The 21,537-nt window shown below is 31.3% G+C and overlaps 1 protein-coding gene across 1 annotated transcript; it reads right to left on the reverse strand.

Moving 5' to 3' along the window:
- Positions 1 to 4,788: 4,788 nt before the first annotated feature.
- LOC139517400 (spindle assembly abnormal protein 6 homolog) lies at positions 4,789 to 21,417 on the reverse strand. Its single transcript, XM_071308387.1, has 16 exons — positions 21,055 to 21,417; positions 16,997 to 17,057; positions 16,443 to 16,522; positions 16,009 to 16,113; positions 14,909 to 15,083; positions 14,283 to 14,360; positions 13,410 to 13,529; positions 12,700 to 12,816; positions 9,647 to 9,916; positions 8,432 to 8,575; positions 7,975 to 8,100; positions 7,627 to 7,708; positions 6,796 to 6,908; positions 6,236 to 6,343; positions 5,536 to 5,681; positions 4,789 to 4,999 (listed from the first exon to the last, which is right to left on the reverse strand). The coding sequence occupies exons 1-16, from the start codon at positions 21,117 to 21,119 to the stop codon at positions 4,792 to 4,794; spliced, it is 1,998 nt and encodes a 665-aa protein (XP_071164488.1). The 5' UTR covers positions 21,120 to 21,417; the 3' UTR covers positions 4,789 to 4,791.
- Positions 21,418 to 21,537: the final 120 nt, after the last annotated feature.

A 21,537-nucleotide genomic window follows, 5' to 3' on the forward strand; every position in this document is an offset into this window, starting at 1 on the left:
CAACGTTCACTTTTTCCAACATATGGCTTGAATTTCATCTTTTATTACATAATATCAGAAAAGGATACACATTTTGGTTCTCAAATGGATTTACAATGTTTTCAAAATCCTTAATGCTAAGTTAGACAAATCTCTACATAAGAGTATATTACCATATAAACTTTAAAGTCAGCAATTTTTAGATGCTGCTTTAAAGCATTTTCTAGACCCAAGAACATCAGCAAAACATTGGCTGCAACCTGGGATCCAAATGTGCCATTGTTTAAAATGAATCACATGACACAACAATTTTCTGTTTCAGGGGTTGGGGCTAAAATTATCTACATTGTATGCTAAAACTATTATAAATGAAAATTGTCTTAAATCTGATGTTAAAAAATAAATAATGCAAGTTGAAGGGGTCATAACTTTAAAGGTTAATAGAACACACCCGCGAAATCGCAGGCATCCAGGGCGTGGTTGAAAATATGTGAAGTGTTGTAGGAAAATTTTTACAAAATATTGAATGACTTGATAATTTTGAGAATTTCAGGAAAAATATAAAAAAAAGGTACTTGGGGACAGAAAAGTGTTTGTTTTTATCCCTCCTCCTTTATTTCAAAAATTCCCATTATTTTGTTTTCTATCAATTTCATTATGAACATACATTTAGTATATTATGAACATTCAAGTCAAGAGCCTGTAAATCAGTGGTTGTCGTTTGTTAATGTGTTTACATATTTGTTTTTCGTTCATTTTTTGTACATTAATAAGGTCATTAACTTTCTCGTTTGAATTGTTTTACATTGTCATTTTGGGGTCTTTCATAGCTGACTATGCAGAATGGGCTTTGCTCATTGTTGGAGGCCGTACGGTGACCTATGGTTGCTAATTCCTGTATTATTTTGGTCTCTTGTGGAGAGCTGTCTCATTGGCAATCATACCAAATTTTCTTCTTTTTTTTGCAATCAATGAACTTTTGTAAAAGATTTAATGACTGGAGAATTTCAGAAAAGGTATCAAAAGTCACGAGTACTTTGGGACAGGATAATTGTTTTTCTAGCCCTGCTCCTCCTTTTTATCCCCAAAAAATTCCCATTTTTTTGGTTGTCTATTTATTTCTTTAACACATGAATAATGTAAGCGCTTATCTGTTTATTATGAACATTCATTACTATAAATAGAGTGTATTTGCTTTTTACTTTCAATTCTCAGTTTACTAATCGATCCACGGCGGTCAATGATTTTTATACAGACCCTCTCTATTTAATAATTTATGTGACCAACGTGGAGTAAACTTGAAAATGATATCAGATAGGAAATACACTTTATTCGTAGTATATGTATGTTCAAAGTATACAGAAAAAACGCAAACCGGAAGTCTAATCTGACTTAAAATTTCTTCCAATTACGAAAACAATATCCGTACAGATTTTTTCTCGTTTTTCTCCCAAAATAACTGAATCTGAATAATTATATGAATGGATGACAAATGCGACTATGCACCGTACCTATAGGACACAGAGGCATAATGATTAATTTATTGTGGAAAGAAGAGAAGTGACACACAAAATGAGGTCTTCTCGTTTAATAGTATAGATATGAAAAAGAAGTTATTCAATATTATTAGTTATATCAAAATTATTTGTAGGACACAAAATGTCAGATTGAAACAAGAGTGCACACGCTAAATTTTCTTGCCTGTTTTGCTAATTATGATTTAACTTATGTTGAGTTTTCAATATGAAGGTTTGAATGCATGTACATGTATCAAATAAACTTTAATTTATCAATGATTTATGTAAATGAGATATATGTAAGATATGAATCCTGTCAAACAAAAATGAACACCTTACAATCATTCTATACATATACACCATCAACATGTATTGCTTATAGTATCTGAGATATCAAAGGAAACTTAACTCTTATCACTGAACCATGAAAAGAGGTCAAAGTCAGGGGAAAACTGTCTGATGGAATTGGAGACCATGCAAGGTTCAAATATAGTTACTCATAATAAGCAAGTATTTCACATGACAAAAACTACCTATTATTTTTTTCAAATAGTCATTGAACTATGAAAATGAGGTCAAAAACAATGTTCATAGCCTGATAGAGAAAAAAGTTGTAACATAAGGCATCTGCATAGAAATATGAAACATCTAGGTCAATCTTGTTGTTTGTGTGGATAGTTGTATGAACTTTGTGACTTGTGTTGATTTATATGCTCTTTATATAGGCCCTTTGGATATAGATATATGAATTTGAATTTGAAAATCTTCCTTCTGGAATATAAAGCTTTATATAACGTTTACCTTATGGCCTAAAATAGAACGCCCAATGTCTTGCAAGCAGCAAATATTTAATACTATAACCAGATGCTCCGCAGGGCGTAGCTTTATACGACCGCAGAGGTTGAACCCTGAACGGTTAGGGCAAGTATGATCACAACATTCAAGCTGGATTCAGCTCTAAATTTGGATTGTGATTAAATAGTTGACACAGCATAGGTTTCTGACACAGAATGAATGTGTTCTAATGAACTTAAAATTTTTGTTTCTCTTAGAGCAATTCACTATGCTGTTGAATATTAATCCTCTCAAAAAAATGTTTGAAGAAATTTTCTTTTTTATTTATGAAATTTCAAATGAGAAAAATTGAACCCAATTTTTTTAATCACATCCCCCTTTCCCTTATTCCAAAACTAATCTCAATTAAAATTTCTAATGGAGTTTGCAACAATAACTACTCATTTAAATACATCATAAAATATTAAGATGTAAAAAAACTGCTTGTTATCACTGAATGGTAAAGATTATTTTAATTTATCAGTTGGTAGTAAAAAGTGAATATACATTGTATATTGTATATAACAAAGATTTAAGTTGATTCTGGACAAAGAAAGATAACTCCAATTAAAAAAAAATCTTGCTATTGCACAATATTTTGCAATTAGATATTTCTTGCTTACTATTCTGGACAAAGAAAGATAACTCTAATTAAAAAAAAATTTGCTATTTCACAATATTGTGCAATTAGATATTTCTTGCCATTGCGCAATACTGTGCAATTGAAAAGACTTGCTATTGCACAATACTTAATATAATAATTTTAGATCCTGATTTGGACCAACTTGAAAACTGGGCCCATAATAAAAAATCTAAGTACATTTTTGGATTCAGCATATCAAAGAACTTCAAGATTTCAATTTTTGTTAAAATCAGACTAAGTTTAATTTTGGACCCTTTGGACTTTAGTGTAGACCAATTTGAAAACAGGACCAAAAATGAAGAATCTACATACACAGTTAGATTTGGTATATCAAAGAACCCCATTTATTCAATTTTTGATGAAATCAAACAAAGTTTAATTTTGGACCCCGATTTGGACCAACTTGAAAACTGGGCTAATAATCAAGAATCTAAGTACATTTTTAGATTCAGCATATCAAAGAACCTAACTGATTCATTTTTTGTCAAAATCAAACTAAGTTTAATTTTTGGACCCTTTGGACCTTAATGTAGACCAATTTGAAAACGGGACCAAAAGTTAAGAATCTACATACACAGTCATGACAGTTAGATTCAGCATATCAAAGAACCCGAATTATTCAATTTTGATGAAATCAAACAAAAGTTTAATTTTGGACCCTTTGGGCCCCTTATTATGTTGGGACTAAAACTCCCAAAATCAAACCCAACCTTTCTTTTATGGTCATAAACCTTGTGTTTAAATTTCATAGATTTCTATTTACTTATACTAACGTTATAGTGCGAAAACCAAGAAAAATGCTTATTTGGGTCCCTTTTTGGCCCTTAATTCCTAAACTGTTGGGACCTAAACTCCCAAAATCAATACCAACCTTCCTTTTGTAGTCATTAACATTGTGTTTAAATTTCATTGATTTCTATTTACTTAAACTAATGTTATTGTGCGAAAACCAAGAATAATGCTTATTTGGGCCCTTTTTTGGCCCCTAATTCCTAAACTGTTGAGACCAAAACTCCCAAAATCAATCCCAACCGTTCTTTTGTGGTCATAAACCTTGTGTCAAAATTTCATAGATTTCTATTAACTTAAACTAAAGTTATAGTGCGAAAACCAAGAAAATGCTTATTTGGGCCCTTTTTGGCCCCTAATTCCTAAAATGTTGGGACCAAAAATCCCAAAATTAATACCAACCTTCCTTTTGTGGTCATAAACCTTGTATTAAAATTTCATAGATTTCCATTCACTTTTACTAAAGTTAGAGTGCGAAAACTAAAAGTATTCGGAAGCCGGACGACGACGACGACGACGACAACGACGACGACGCCGACGCCAACGTGATAGCAATATACGACGAAAATTTTTTCAAAATTTGCGGTCGTATAAAAACTATGTAAGAATTCATCAAAACCCTACCCAACCATACATTATTTATTTAAGGAGACTTTCAACAATATTTTGTATATTGCTTTCTGGGAAAGATCTATAATATGTTAAGTTTTTATAGGTACATTAAAAAGTTAAGCTGCAGCAAAATGTTAAACAAGCTAGGTTTTTTAACATTCATAAATCAACTTTGTTGTTTCACACAATATAACAATATAGTCAATAAATGTATCCTCCTCAAATGAATCCTGAACGTTAGAGCTTATGAGTTGATACATTTGAAGTTGAGAATTGACTTCTGTGCTATTCTGCAAGATGTCAACTGTTGCAGAAATGAATGTATTATTCTAGACAAGGTTCTGAACAGACTAGAATTGTTTGTGTACGACACTGGCAAAATTGATATTTTATAAACCCAAAAAATATCTGTAAACATCAAGACATTTTTTGACCAGGAAAATAAGCCGAGGCAAGAGGAGGTTGTGTAGTCCTTGGTACAATACCCTGCTGACTAAGTCGGACAGAGTTCAGATTTGGTGCCGAGCTAGATATTGTAGGAGGAGAATGTGTCCTAGGTCCTAGTCCTCGGATGTGTATTGCATCATCACTTTTCTGTAAATACTTGGGGTCTAAAGGTGGGTCACTGAAAGCAGAAAATAATAGTATCTATTATAAAGTCAAGCATATTCATGTGTTTAACATCAGAAACATTTATTCTGGGTCAATTGCCATTGAAATTTAATGGAAATTATCTATTTTCATTATTTTTCCATTTATAAGTCTTTGTTAGATAACTTTAATTGTTGTCAATCATTTTATATAAGGGATGCTCATTGCAATTAAGGTAACTTACTACACCGTGATGAAAGTTCTAGTAAAATTAGAGAGTATTCAAAATTGGGACATCCCTATATTATAAGAATTAAAATTCAAATACAACTATTCTACCAAAAGCTTAGGAATTCCTTAGTTTATCCAAGTCGGGCAAGGGATGGTCATGGACTGGTCAGATCTAAACAGTAACTAGATCATATATCTCCTTCATTGTTTATTAATATTGACCAAAATGTTCAGAGTTTCAAGATAGATGTCTTGATTCCTCTGATATACCATAGTCAAAGAACCACTAGTTATTGTGGATTGTCATAGAATATTATACTACTGGCTAGGGTAACTTACTTTTCTTTATCTCCTCCTGAATGATTGGAGGCAGGTGAGTGGTGGTGAGGTCTTATCTCCTCTGGAATGGGAGGAGGGGGGCCACCTCTACCTCCTGATGGCTGAGGTATTGTAGTTCTCCTAGGATTACCTGGGTTGTATTGCACCTGAAAAAATTGCTTGAGTTTAACTATTGGTATATTTTTAACACAATATCCAATGAACTTACAAATAACTTCAGTTCATTTAAATAATTATAACACTTCATAACAAAAGTATAGTTTATCCCATGTAAAGTAGCTCTACCTTAAAGTTTCCATTAGTTTGCCAAATTAAAAAAAAATATCATTATATTCCAAAATAAGTAGTGCTTTAGAAATATGAAAAATGTCTTGCACACCTTTCTGGCACATATTTACTTTTTGTATTATAATGGCAATTCTGATTTTTTTTTCAAAATCTACTATTAACATTTTTTAAGTAAATGCAACACACAAAAGTTTTAAAATATATTTACACACATATGGTTTCAAGTTTGACTAATGCATTCTTTTGGAAGGTATTAATAATATTTTACACTGTGTTCCATTTTTGCATCTTTTTCTTCAGTATTTGAGCTTGGTCATCTTTTCCATATACATGCCATCTTTTAACTCCTGATACTGGGGATGTAGTTTCTATCTACGGCATATTTATTAACATGAGTTAAGTATTAACTTACTTGTGGTTGTCTGTTGGGATAATTTCTTGGTACTCCTACCCCTGAGTTATAATGGTGTGAGTCTGTGTGAGATCCTACGGAACCATAACTAGATGTACTATAATTGTGCTGTAAGATAAAATTAACTGTACATTGTAAGCTATATGTGTATGTTTTCCATTGTACATTGTACAAATTGTACAACTAGAAACTGTTAACCTATAATAATTTCAAAATTCCAATATTTTCAAATACACATACTTCTTTATAAACTTATGGTTTTCATAACATGTGGGGATTGGACGTCGCTTAATATTTGTGTAATAATAAAGTTGTATTCCATATTCTGAGACAAGACAATGGCAACTATTTAGCAAAACTAGTTGTTCATATAACATTTTACAATAAATATACATGTAATAGAATATGACTATAAAGAGATTCAAATGCTTCCTAAGTGTAAATAAATGAGAAAAAATATATATAGCTGTGTTATATTCCAGGAAGAAAAGACAGCTGTACCAAAACCCTTAGTCAAGATACATACTTCGATTTATTAAAATGTTTATAATTCTACAAACCACAGCATTTCCTGTAGGTCTAAATTTAGATGTGGCTCCTGGCATTTCAAATGTTCCTAATCTCTGATGTGTCATCTGTGTCTCGTTTATCTGTTTATTTAACCAGTTAATCACTAAATAAAATAAAACATAGATAAAGTATATTGAAAGTACTTGTTAGAGAATGCTTGACAGCTAACATTTATGATATTATGATATTATATGTTATCTTAAGGTGGTACCTAACACTACAGGGGGATAACTCTGTAAAATCAGCAGAATGTTTTAATGCCTATGTGTTCATAAGGGAATATCAAGCTTCTCAATGATCAAAATAAGTGTTTGTCAAACTGCTATATAACCAGTGTAATTTTTCTGATTAAACGGTTGGTTCAAATTTTTTGAAATTTTTATATTTTTGTCAAAGGGTCAAAGTAAATAATTTGTCAAAATATAAAGAAAATTAAACGAGCCAAATTAAATTTAGTTAAAGTGTTAGGTACCACCTTAATATTACAATCATAATTGAAAAAGCAATATGAAATGAATACACTTTATAAATTTGAAAAATGGTCAAACACTTTCATAGAATATTCAAATCCCAAAACACTTTAATACCTTGATAAGGAACATTCAAACCCACTTTATTGTGGACCTGTACATACAGGTAAAGCTCATCAAATACCTAGTTTAAAAAATTGCTGTCTCTTAATACAAATAAGAATTATTTGGTAATCATATATATTTTTCTTGCAATATGTAATGGACTAATTTGCATGGGAATTGTAAATCTTCACTAAAATGTATGTTAATAAAATGCATAGACATTATAACTTATAATAATACACATACCATTCTCATTAGTTTTTAACAACTGTTTACTTTCTTCTAACTTCTTTATAGTTGTTTCTAAGTTTTCACTTAACTTTTTATTCTGAAATATAATGTATTATGTACAAGAATACAGTGACTGGTGAATGAAGATTCAATAATATTAAAGATGCTTTTCAGTAATTTTTATCTGACAAAAAATTGAATTTAGCTAAAAATGGTGAAATATTTTTGTCTTTATAAGTACACAACTCCTCCTCAACTTGTGGCAAGATATTTATTGAAGAACACAAATCAAACAATGCAGTATTCATTCTTAGAAATATATTCTACTGTTAATTTTCAGCACAGCTAAAGTATCTGACAAACCTCATCATCTGTGGTCTTGAGAGTGTTTTTTGTTGTTGCTAAATCTTGACGTAACTTTTCTAATTCATGGTCTTTATCACCTAAAAGTTTCTCTTGTTCTGTGGCAATCTGATTTCTTAGTTTGATCTAAATAAACAAAATCATATAAGAAACATTTGTTATTTTTTTATAGCATATATTTTTCAAAAACATTGTATTTTAGATAACTGTTCTTTAGGAAGTGATGTATATTTCTCAAATGATTTGCTTACTACACTTATATTAATATTTTTGGTGTGTTTTTACTGCAAATTATGTATAAGATATACCCAAAATAAGTTATTCAAATTTCTTTTAATTACAGAATTCTATTTTAGCCATCGCTGTGTATACATTTATACTGCATCACAGTTTTACAAATTTTAACATTATCTAAAGCATATAACATGACTAAAAACATTTAATAAATCATAATTACCTTAGCATGATAGTTTTTAATTTCTCCTTGTAATTTTTTTATTATTTCATTTCCTTTCATGAGTTCCTCTGACATTGCTTTTACTTTATTTTCAAGCCTCTGTTTTTCTCTCACCCTACCATCTAGTTCTTCTTCATATTTTCTCTGTAAAACAAATGAATGTAAAATAAACAATTTCTTAAAACACAAAGGGGGATAACTTGAATTTAATTTCCTGGATTTAAAGCTATTTTATTATATGAGGATCAAAAGAGCCCAACAGAGTGACATTTTACAAACCATAGATAGAAAACCATTTGTAAATTACTAATAACAAAAATTAAAACTTGCTTTCTTGCCACCCCACATAAAAATATGCACCAATAAATAGAATTATCGTCCTTCCCTACACCTATATCACCCTGCTCTGCCGCTCCGTAATTCTAGTATCAAGACTTCAAAACGAGACCAGGCATTTTCAGCGACGTCACAATGTGAGAGAAGTTATCAGCGACGTCACAATCCGAGAGGAGACATTATCAAGCTTGCTTTCATCAAGCGTAAAACTGTCTTAGGGAGAAAGAAATAGAACGATAAAAAGATAAACGTGTTTTCTTCGTATAGATATCGTAAAATATCAGTCGCTCGACACAATGTGAAACTTTTAAGCTTGTTCGCTGCGATCACTCGCCAAAAAAGTTCACATTGTGGCTCACGGCTGATATTTTACGATATCAATGTGTAGAATACCCGATAATCTATACTTATTACTTAAATTATTACATCTGCTTACTATGATCAGACCCTTCAAGTTAAGCTTTTGACAAATATAGAAAGCTGATTTATCAGTTCATTTCGAAGAGTAACATGTCTCAGCTCAATAAAACCTCTGGTGTCATTCATATATTTAAACATTTCAATAGAATTGTGTGTGCTATGTTTTGATATTTCTAGTTCATACACTTACCATGTTAAGGATATAAAGGTATTTCAAATATTAGCAATAAAACAATTTTAAACAAGAATGTGTCCCTAGTACGCAATTCTGCACTATAATTTTCTATGTTCAGTGGACTGAAAATGGGGTAAAAACTCTAATTTGGCATTAAAATTAGAAAGAGCATATATGGAACATGTGTACTAAGTTTCAAGTTGATTGGACTTCAACTTCATCAAATCATAAACGTGCAGACAATAAAATTTTCATAACCCTCAATATTTGCTTACAGATTATACCTTTTGATCTTGTTCTGATCCTAACAAATCAGATGATTTTGCTATAAGATTTTCCTTATCCTTCATCTCCTGTTCTAACACAGCTAACTTAGTTCTCATTTGGTTTATTAACTTTTCTTGTTCATGATATTCACTGTCCAATGTAGTATTTTGTTTCCGTAAACTCTGAAGTTCCTGTTTTGCCCTCAAATGTTCCTCTTCAAGAGAAGATAATTTAGATTTCAACTCTCTTATAGAAGACTCAGCTTTATATTTCCTGTCTGTTAGATCCTATGATATAAATACAATAAAATAGACACCTAAAATAGCAACAATCATTCTTAAGAATTATCGAAAAAAAGACATTATGTATATTCAGAACATCAGATATCTTCATTTGTTAAGTTTGTGTATGTTCAGAACATCAGATATCTTCATTTGTTAAGTTTGTGTATGTTCAGAACATCAGATATCTTCATTTGTTAAGTTTGTGTATGTTCAGAACATCAGATATCTTCATTTGTTAAGTTTGTGTATGTGCATCTCAGGGTTTCCGCTGGCGGTCGCCATTTTCGCAATTTGCGAAAAAATAGTAATTGTGGCGATAAAAATTCGTCATTTGCGAAAGAATTTGGCGAAAGAAATATATAAACCGATTTATTTTCCTCCATCATGTTTATTTACTTTTTTTCGAGTTTCTCGGACTTTACCCGATCAGACAATACTCGGAATTCACCTTGACCTCATTAAGATTTAGACAGAAAATCAATAATCAGCTGATTGCATTTTATAGCTATCGACAACAAAGGACTAATTAATAAAGGTGTTGATTGAATTGTTTCACAAAATGATATGGTCAAATGGCTTCCGCTATAAATGTCACATACATAATTTATTTACATCTTTGTGACCCACGTGTTTGAAGCAAACTTTTGACATCTTTCCCTTTAAAGATAGTTTTGAAAGGAAAGCTGTTGTTGTGACGAAAATTGTTCAAAAGCAAGAAAAATCTCCGATTTAAAACTTTAATTCTTTTATCCTTTGACTTTAATAAAGTTGTTTGAGTGACACATGCACGTGTTTCAAGCATAGTTGTACGTCTCAACTTTTTCATTTACGATGGTCAAGAAAAGAAAACTGTCGTTATGAAAAAATCTATCCAAAAGGCTGGGAACAACCCCTCGAATGAGAGTAACCCTTCAATGTAATGACTACACATGAAATGAGGGATCAATTTCATGTGATAAAAGCTTTTGTTTTGTTGTAAAAATTACTTCTTAGTACACAAGGGCACAACAGGAAAAATATATTTATGTTACTTGGCGAAAAAAATAATAAAGTGGCGAAAAATATATTGTTTTGGCGAAAGAGGTGGCGAAAAAAATAATTGACCCAGGGGAAACCCTGGTGCATCTGCAAAGTTAACAGAACAACAACCTTTAAAAATTTTTAAATCCTTAACATTCTCAACCCAAACAGTTGCTTCTTTTTTCTTTAAATTTCAGCTTTATGTGTTGCACATGAATATAGGTTGAACAAGAATGTGTCCATAGTACATGGATGCCCCACTCGCAAATATCATTTTCTATGTTTAGTGGACCCTGAAATTGGGGTAAAAACTATAATTTGGCATTTAAATTAGAAAGATCATATCATAGGGAACATGTATACTAAGTTTCAAGTTGATTGGACATCAAAAACTACCTTGACCAAAAACTTTAACCTGAAATTTGCACTATCATTTTTCTATGTTCAGTGAACCGTAAAATTAGGGTTAGCACTCTAATTTGGCATTAAAATTAGAAAGATCATATCATAGGGAACATGTATACTAAGTTTCAAGTTGATTGGATTTCAACTTTATCAAAAACTACCTTGACCAAAAACTTTAACCTGAAATTTGCACTTTCATTTTCTATGTTCAGTGAACCCTTAAATTGGGGTTAAAACTCTAATTTGGCATTAAGATTAGAAAGATCATATCATAGGACACATGTGTACTAAGTTTCAAGCTGATTGGACTTCAACTTCATCAAAAACTACCTTGACCAAAAACTTTAACCTGAACGAACGAACGGAAGGACGGACGGACGGACAGACAGACCAGAAAACATAATGCCCTTCTACTATCGTAGGTGGGGCATAAAAAGAAAATCTAAGGAACCTATTGCATTCAAGTATTTGTAGATATGTAAATGATATAAGACTTTAAATTTATTAACATAATATGCACATATTTCTTGAAAATGGAGAAATAACTGATTTGAAGCAGTTTTTATCCATAATTCCTTTGTGAAATCATTGGGAAATAGTTATAAAATTTAGAGAATGTTTCTTTTAAGTAAAATACATAGACATCTTCCAACCAAATATAAAGTTGGTGTGCCCCCATACTTTTCCAATCCAAAATACTCAAAATAAATATTACACAAGGAAAATCAGTATAATTAAAAAATATAATAATTACGTCATGGATTGTTATCATGGTTACTTTTTGAATAGCAGTGTTTTTTTCTTTCTGAACTTCTTTAACTTCAATCATGTAAAGGCAAACCCCCAAGGGTGACTGGGGTATAGAAATATGGTCACTTGGTCTTCTCCCGACCGGCAGTAAAACGCTTGCCGAAGTGGAGCGTCCATTTGGCTGTGCGGGATGTATCAAGTTCGCAGTCACGTCCGGTCAGAAGGGGGACGTTAAATCTGATGCCTCGTGTAAAGAGAGTGCCACGCTCTTTGCACATTAAGAACCCTTGCAACAACTCTTTGAGGGGTCCATAGGTGGCCTGTTGCAAGGCAAAATTTCTGTCCCTATCCAATATATCCTCATTTTCTAGTGGCAGTCCAAATTTCCTCGACCATCATCCCAGATGGCCTTTATTGTATCAACCTACCTATTGTATTTATTGTGAACTTATTCTCGTCCTGAATATGCATGAAATATTTGCCACTGGACGTTAAGCAACCAACAATCAATCAATCAATGTAAGGGCAACTTTAAGATCACATATGGTAACGTAAAATATGCACTAAATTTAGGCCAATAATTGCCACTGTTCCTTTCAGTCTAAACAAACCTTATTAGATCCTTCAAATTCATACAAGCGTGATTCTAATTGCTTTACAATCTTCATGTGTGCTTGTTCTAAATCTTTTCTATCTCGCTCCTGTTTCTGTTGGAAATTACTCTGCATCTATCAATGGAAAACACTAATTCAAATCCGTGACCAAGAACTGTTTGTTCTAAATTAGCCAATTGTATAAGAACAGGAACACAATATATACAGCTCTTATTCATTAAGTAATTAAGGTTCTAATAAACCTTTCATGAATTCATGTTAAATGTCTATAAGTGTTAAGCTTTATAACTGATAAGCAAAATTTATCATGTTTAGATTTGTGAATATAGCCAATACAAATATAAATGAAAGGTCGTGTCAAAAGTCAAGAATCTAATATTATTAATATGCTGATGGGGATATAAAATGCCAATGGGACAGTCACTATTTCAATATGTATAGGACCATTGGTAATTCGGTTGTTCCTTACAGAATTGAACAAATTAAGTCATATTGTTGGTTGACTATTCATTAACATGATTAAGCTTTGGTGTATGTTTTTTGAAATTTTACCCCAAAATCTTCAAAATTCTATTTGGTGACTTGGAAAGGCTGTCACATTCCAAACTCTGTGCTCACACTTTCAAAGATATTATATATCATTTTAAGCATATTCCCTACAATACAATATTAACATGGTTAAATCAATGTTTTACTATATAATGTACCTGCAGCATCTTTTCTTTTTCTGTTGCCATTTCATTTTTATGTTTAGCCGACATTTCATTTAATCTGGCTGACCATTCAGCTTTATGGTTATCTAGTTCTATTGTCTTACTGCTTAATGTCTGTAAAATTACAAGAAATATTTTTTTTGAAAATGCACACAATCGATCAACAGTACATAAATATTCATTCAGCAGAATTTAGTGGAAATTTTGAATAAACAAAATAGGCAATGTGGCAAGCAAAAGCATCCACAAAATCAGACATGCACAAATAGCACACCCATAGTATAACTACTAAATAATCTTAGGGAAGTATGATCTTAATAAATATTTTCATGATTCATTTCAAAACTGAATTGATGAATAATTAGACTGTATTAAAAATAACACCTATATGTTTTCATTTATTATAGTTTTAAATCAAACAAATTTTGAGATTATGCTCTGCTTTTATTCAATTCTATAAGAAAATTATTGTACATATTTTCAATCTATAGATATAGGAAGATGTGGTGTGAGTGCCAATGAGACAACTCTCCATACAAATAACAATTTAAAAAGTAAACCATTATAGGTTAAAGTACGGCCTTCAACACGGAGCCTTAGCTCACACCGAACAACAAGCTATAAAGGGCCCCAAAATTACTAGTGTAAAACCATTCAAACGGGAAAACCAACGGTCTAATCTATATAAATCTATGTTTATTTAGCTCTTTTGTTATATTACATCATTGTGTATAAAAAAAATATTAAAATTTTACATGCTAAACTAAGAAAATTTCTACTTTTTCAAGAATTTTGTTTGCAACTATGTTTGCTTGTTAACAAGCTATGCTCCTTTACCTTTAAGTTTCAGAATATATATTTTCCTACCTCTTGTGTTTGTTGGAGTCTTTGATTGAGATCTGTATCTGTATGCTCTAACCTCTGTTGTAGTAATGCATTGGTATCCTGAAATATACATACTTTTAATTTCAATAATAGTTACTTTTGTTAAATGTTTGTTTTATATACTGTTTTGATTGTAGCAAATAATTTCCATAAATAATGGTTAACTTACTGTGAAGTAATCAACGTCCATTACAAATACTTGGACAAAACAAATATCCAAATACAATTGATTTCACAATTTTCTGTGCGATGATCACATATTTTTTTACCGTTTGTTTGACACATCTGAATAAATTCTGTAGTCTACTCAATAAGATATATAACAGAAATTGTTTTAGGCACCATTCTTGATATATTTTAAAGTAAAATATATGTATTTTCATTTTCTGATTAAAGCAACCTTCAAATTACAGATAGATGATAGAAAAATATGACCTCTACATATCTAGATAAATCTTAAGTATAGCATGATGCAGTGAACAACAGTATTCTTTATTCATTAAGTTATCAACACTGTCAAACCAGTACTAAAATTACAAACAGAATAAGAATCAAATATGAATGTAATTTTATCTAAAAACTATTTTTTAAGATCTATGAAATCATACCTTTAGTTGTTTAAGGCAATCTGCCAGATATTTCTTGACATCTGAATCTGTTCCTGGTATAAACTTTAGACTAAGATGAGTAAGATGTTTGAATGGATTTGTCTCTATAACATTTAACATTCCTGTAGTTCTCTCATTAGTGTAACTACCTTGACTCACAAAATGTAAAATAAACCTAAAAAATTTACAATCATAATGAAAAATAAATGAAAACATTTGGATTACCAGAAGTATCGAACAGGTTCTTTTTTTTAAACACATAGAAATGTTCTCAAAAAGAACACAAAAATGACTGGTTTATTATTGTGTTTTATTGGACTTTTTTTTCAACTTAACTCATTCAGTGCTTTTAATACTTATGTAAATAGTTTTCTTCCCATGCAGAATGCAGACTTAAATATGTATAACCAGTAGAACCCTTTGAGATATTGCTTTAAGTATTTTGTATACTGAATGTTGAACAGCAATGGATATAAAGATTAATTTCTATATAAAACATGTTCACGTGAAGCTAGATATTGAGAAATTTCCTAGAAAAATGTGCCCGAAATTTCATTCATAGATATTATATTTTAGAATACGGTAAGCAGGATGTTGATGACAGATAATCTGATATGCTTTCACATTAACACATGATATATATAGATTTCTGAAAACTCTGATTTGAACTGCTGAGAAAAATGCATTATCATGGGACAGACAAAAAACTTAAAAAGTAACAGTATTCAAATTGCATCTATTTAGCAAAAATAGCAATGGAAATCTTACAAGATTTTTTAACAGACTATACAATTTGCATTTTTATGATTTTACATTATCGACGTCTTTCAACATAGCTAAATATAAAATAAACATATAAAATAACATGCACAGTATATATCAACAGATAAGTATTTACTCTAAAGGTTTTAAAGTTAAGTTAAAGGTGTAACTTGAATACCCTCATGGTACAGGGGTAAAACAGTATAATGCATTCTCATTAAAAGCAGGGGTATAATATTGAAAGTGCAAATGTCGAAGGAAACTAATTTGAGGAATGAAAATACATTTAAAGAGAAACAGATCATATCATTGGTCAGTACAAACTTATTTTAGCTTACTTTGGCATTTCCTTGTGTTCTTCACGTATACACATTTCTAACAGATCTATGAACTTCTGTGGAAAAGCAGCAAAATCCACCAACAAACCTTGCTGAGTTTTTAAACTACAAACAGAAAAAAAATGAAATTTGTATTAACTCGCACACAATAAATAGTTCACAATTATTTTTTAATCCTTTTCAATTATTATAATATATGTATTATCAAATCATGTTAAATATAAAACAAAAATTGATAGATGGTTTTACAACCCACAATGACTGAACACAGGTTTAATTAAACATCATTCACAATTTACCTCATCATCCTGGGTTAAATTTGTGGAACACAAAAAATAATTTAGGACATTAACCTTAAGCATGTTGCAGGAACAAATGAAGAAATCAGTAAATATTTGTTAAAACTTAAAAACAAACAAATATGAACATTTTACCTCTGAAAATCTTCTTCACCTAATCTTAAAGTGTACAAGAAAAATAAATCCCTTTCATCTGTCAGTCTTACCACCAGTTCCTAAAATAATAGAAATTAATAATTAGTTTATAATAAATATTTATGACATTGTTTTCTGAATTCAAAGAATTAAATAATTTGAATCATACATGGAAATGTTTATCTGTCTCTCACATTGTTTATCATCATGATCACAGCACTGTTGTCTTATTTTCTAATAGAACCAAAATTTACATTGTACATTGCATATGACTACTTAGTTGTATACACAGGTGATTCATGTAACATAACCTTTCCAAGAACAGTCAGCCACAGAAGTATACCAGTTATCAACCAAAAGTATATTTGTACAGCCATTTTAATGTGAACATTGTAAAAGGCTATTGAAAACAGTATAGAATAAGTACATGTACATGTACATGTATAAATAATATCCGGTAAATATCTCACACAAAAATTTAAAACATCTATTGAAATTATCTTGTTTTTGTTCTGTACAAAATAAAATAGAGGTACAGTGTAAATTGATTTTACCTTTTTGTGCAGAGGTGATGACAGGGTTTGAAGTTCCATCTTTAAATAAACATGTTCTCTCCTGAAGAATATAAAAAATATGTAACGTACGTACGTGTACATGTAATTATTACATGGTTAAACAAATTCATTTTTTCCTAATTATTTTTTCATTTGTTTGTTGCCAAAAATTACAAATAACAAAATCTAATAAATGTACATTTGTATATGAAATTTCAAACAAGGTCATGAAGGTCACAATTTACTCCTTGCATTATACATTCCAGAAACCCAAGTGCAATATAAAAGAAAATCATACAAAACTGACATGTGACAATGTATGATATCGATCTATAATCTATAATTATCTTCATTAATAATCAGTATTACATTTTTCAAAATATTTAACCTGACTGATACTTAAATACATTAAATAAATGTTATATTGAAGACAATCTTAGAATATAGAGTCAAATGATCCAGGGTCACTTTAGTTCCTTTTTGTACAACTAAACTTCGTTGGATCATGAACTTGGTAAATTATTTTTATTCACCAAAAGGATACAATTGAAGGAAAGGAGACTACGTAGCTTAACCCCTAGGGTGGTACCAACTAAACAAATTTTGATTTATTGCATCAATTAAAATCTAGACAGTTAATAATACTTAATCAAGCTAATGATGTATATGTTATGATGATGTAACAGGATTTTTTTTGTAAATAATCTCAAATTTTTTTCAAGGAGGAAAAATGCACATTGATCATGTTGATTGCATAAAAATATTCTAATATTTCATTCTTTGATAGCAATAACTGAACCAATTTTGGTCTATGTGCATACTAAACAAAGGAAACAGATGGATTCATGACAAAATTGTGTTTTGGTGATGGTGATGTGTTTGTAGATCATACTTTACTGATCAATCTTGCTACTTACAATTTTCTCTATCTGTAATGAACTTGGCCCTTTAGTTACAGAGGAAAACATTTTGTAAAAACTTACCAAAATTTACTAAATTAATGAAAATTGTTAAAAATTTACTATAAAGGGCAATAACTCCTTATGGGGCAACTGAATATTTTGGTCATATTGATTTATTTGTAGATCTTAATTTGCTGAAAATTATTGCTGTTTACAGTTTATCTCTATCTATAATAGTATTCAAGATAATAACCAAAAACGGCTAAATTTCTTTAAAAAATTACCAATTGGGGAGCAGCAACCCAACAACCAGTTGTCCAATTCATCTGAAAATTTCAGGGCAGATAGATATTTACTAGATAAAAATTTTACCACCAGTCAGATTTGCTCTAAATGCTTTGGTTTCAGAGTTATAAGCCAAAATATAGACATGCTTTGATACTATTTATGCACTTGAATTTTTACTTGATAACATTTTTGTTCGCTTTGGAGATTCCGTATATCGTCAAGTTATTGGAATTCCAATGGGGACTAACTGTGCACCACTTATTGCGGACCTGTTTTTGTATTGTTATGAGTTACAATTTATGACTAAAATTAGCAAAGACCCATCAAAACAACATTTGATACAAAAATTTAACAATACTTTTAGATATTTGGATGATATATTGGCTCTAAATAATGACGACTTCAGTATGTATACTAAAGAAATTTATCCTGTAGAACTTACTTTAAATAAAGCTAATGATAACAATGACCACTGCCCTTTCCTCGATCTTGATATCTATATCATAAACGGGAAGCTTAATACAAAAATTTATGATAAAAGAGATGATTTTTCATTTCCTATTGTTAATTATCCATTTTTAGATGGTGACGTTCCCTTGTCACCATCTTATGGTGTTTATATATCTCAACTTGTACGATTCGCTCGTGTATGTAACAATGTATTAGATTTTAGCGAGAGAAATTTATGTATTACTGAAAAATTATTACACCAGGGTTTTCGATATCACAAACTGGTCAAAACATTTACTAAATTTTATCACCGGTATAAGGAAATAATTCGTAAATATAACTCAACATGCAGACATCTTATACATTCAGGTATTTCACATCCAAAATTTTATGGAAATATTCTTTATAAAGCACAAAAATGTCAGTATTCTCCTCAGAAACTAACAAAACCTTTAAATAGACTTATTAAAAGGGGATATAGTTACGATACTGTTGTCAGGTCATTAAAGATTGCATATTTTGGCTTTAACATTGATTCACTGATAGGGTCTTTGCATCGGAACTAAACACATTTATTTCTAAAAAAACAGTTGTTGGCATGACACGGGTTATGTTCTTCTCATATATTTTATGATAGTATGATACTAAACCCCTAACGGGAGGGATTGTACCTGATATTCATATGATGAAGACATAATCTTTCAATCAGTTTAATTGAGGTCTGGAGCTGGCATGTCAGTTAACTGCTAGTAGTCTGTTGTTATTTATGTATTATTGTCATTTTATTTATTTTCTTTTGTTACATCTTTTGACATCAGACTCGGACTTCTCTTGAACTGAATTTTAATGTGCGTATTGTTATTCTTTTACTTTTCTACATTGGCTAGAGGTATAGGGGGAGGGTTGAGATCTCATAAACATGTTTAACCCCGCCGCAATTTTGCGCCTGTCCCAAGTCAGGAGCCTCTGGCCTTTGTTAGTCTTGTATGATTTTAAATTTTAGTTTCTTGTGTATAATTCGGAGTTTAGTATGACGTCCATTATCACTGTACTATTATGCATATTTTAGGGGCCAGCTGAAGGACACCTACGGGTGCGGGAATTCTCGCTACATTGAAGACCCATTGGTTGCCTTCGGCTGTTGTTTGCTCTATGGTCGGGTGGTTGTCGCTTTGACATATTCACCATTTCCTTTCTCAATTTTACATTTTACCTCTATGTTCTATTTTTAGCCATGGCGGCCATCTTGGTTGGTTTGGCGGGTCACCAGACACAATTTTTAAACTAGATACCCTACATGATGATTGTGGTCAAGTTTGGTTAAGTTTGGCCCAGTAGTTTCAGAGGAGAAGTTTTTTGTAAAAGTTAAAGACGACGGACGAAGACAGACGACGATTGACGCCAAGTGATAAGAAAAGCTCACTTGGCCCTTTTGGCCAGGTGAGCTAAAAATTAGGACAGTCCTAGTCAAATCAAACTAAGCTAGGAACTCTCACTGCCCTGTGTCATGTGGAACCCAAGACAAATCGCCCCACTAGCAAAACGCCCCACACCTAATCGCCCCACTTTTTCACCAACTCACTTATGAAAAAGGTTAAAATCCAATTGAAAATAGGTTGGATAACTTGCTCCATTTATGAAAAGGGTAAAAATCCCTCTGAAATAAAGGTCTGCCAACTTGGCCCACTTGTGAAAATAGATAAATTCTGATGAATTTAGTAACGACAACTCGCCCCACTTGATGCAACAGATACGATCCCGTACATTGTATATCTATGTTCTGTCCCTCCCACTCAAAAATAAAATCAATACATATGAAAACCTTAGATAAACATGCTTTTCCAGTTTTACACTATTTGGGGCCCTTTATAGCTTACTGTTCGGCGTAAGCCAAAGCTTCGTATTGATCTCTCTTGGATGGTGAGTTGTCTCATCATGCTCATTGGCACTCATACCACATCTTCTTATATCTACTTTTAGTTCTTTCTTTTCGTTGAAATAAAGCAGAAAGAATTGAGTATCAGTATTTCTGTGACGTGAATGCCAATTATTTACTAGCCCCAATTCTGAAAAATAGAGAAGTCCTGAAGAATCAAGTTGAGTCATGCCACCTCATAGTTAATAAACATAATTTAATTAATTTTCGTTTTACCTGAAAATTATATATTCATCTAGATTTTTCTTATTTCAACTGTTCAATAAGTGGGGCAAGTTTTCAGGAGAATAAATAACGGGATTTAACAGTTTTCACAAGAGGGGCAATTTTTTAAAAGTGGGGCGAGTTGGTAAACAAATTTGGGGAGATTTTTTTAAAAGGGGGTCAAGTTGGTGAAAAAGTGGGGCGATTAGGTGTGGGGCATTTTGCAAGTGGGGCGATTTGTCCTGCTTCCGTCATGTGTATGCCGTGGAAAAGTTTACCTGTCCTCCCTGTCTGGACTCTTGAATAAAATTGGAACACGCTTTGTAAATAACTCATCACACATCTTCAGTTTATTTCTTTACTCTCAATATTAAAGAAATGTTATTTCTGATAATACAATACCATTTATTTTACTGGCATGACTTGACTCATGTCATGAGCCTTAGAAAAGTAAAAAATAAACTTGTATTAATAATTATTTCTCTGTTGATTAGTTTCTCAGAGTTGATTTCAGTGTATCATAATTTTTTCAAAGGACGATAACCACAAATTCCATCTGCCATTCCGGTTAAAAATATCAGTTCAATCAAAACAATTTATTTTGACATGTTTGTGCACCCCGCTAGATTATTACAAATTTCGTACGGAAATGTTAAAAATTAAAACGAATAGTTCGATTTAAAAAATTATGTATCGATTATTCCCCAACTAATACAACCCTTTTGAGTTGAAAATTATTCAATCACAGTGTCTTTTTTCTT

Source organism: Mytilus edulis, chromosome 1, assembly GCF_963676685.1.
Source record: "Mytilus edulis chromosome 1, xbMytEdul2.2, whole genome shotgun sequence".
In the NCBI taxonomy this organism is placed as follows: Eukaryota; Metazoa; Mollusca; class Bivalvia; order Mytilida; family Mytilidae; genus Mytilus; species Mytilus edulis.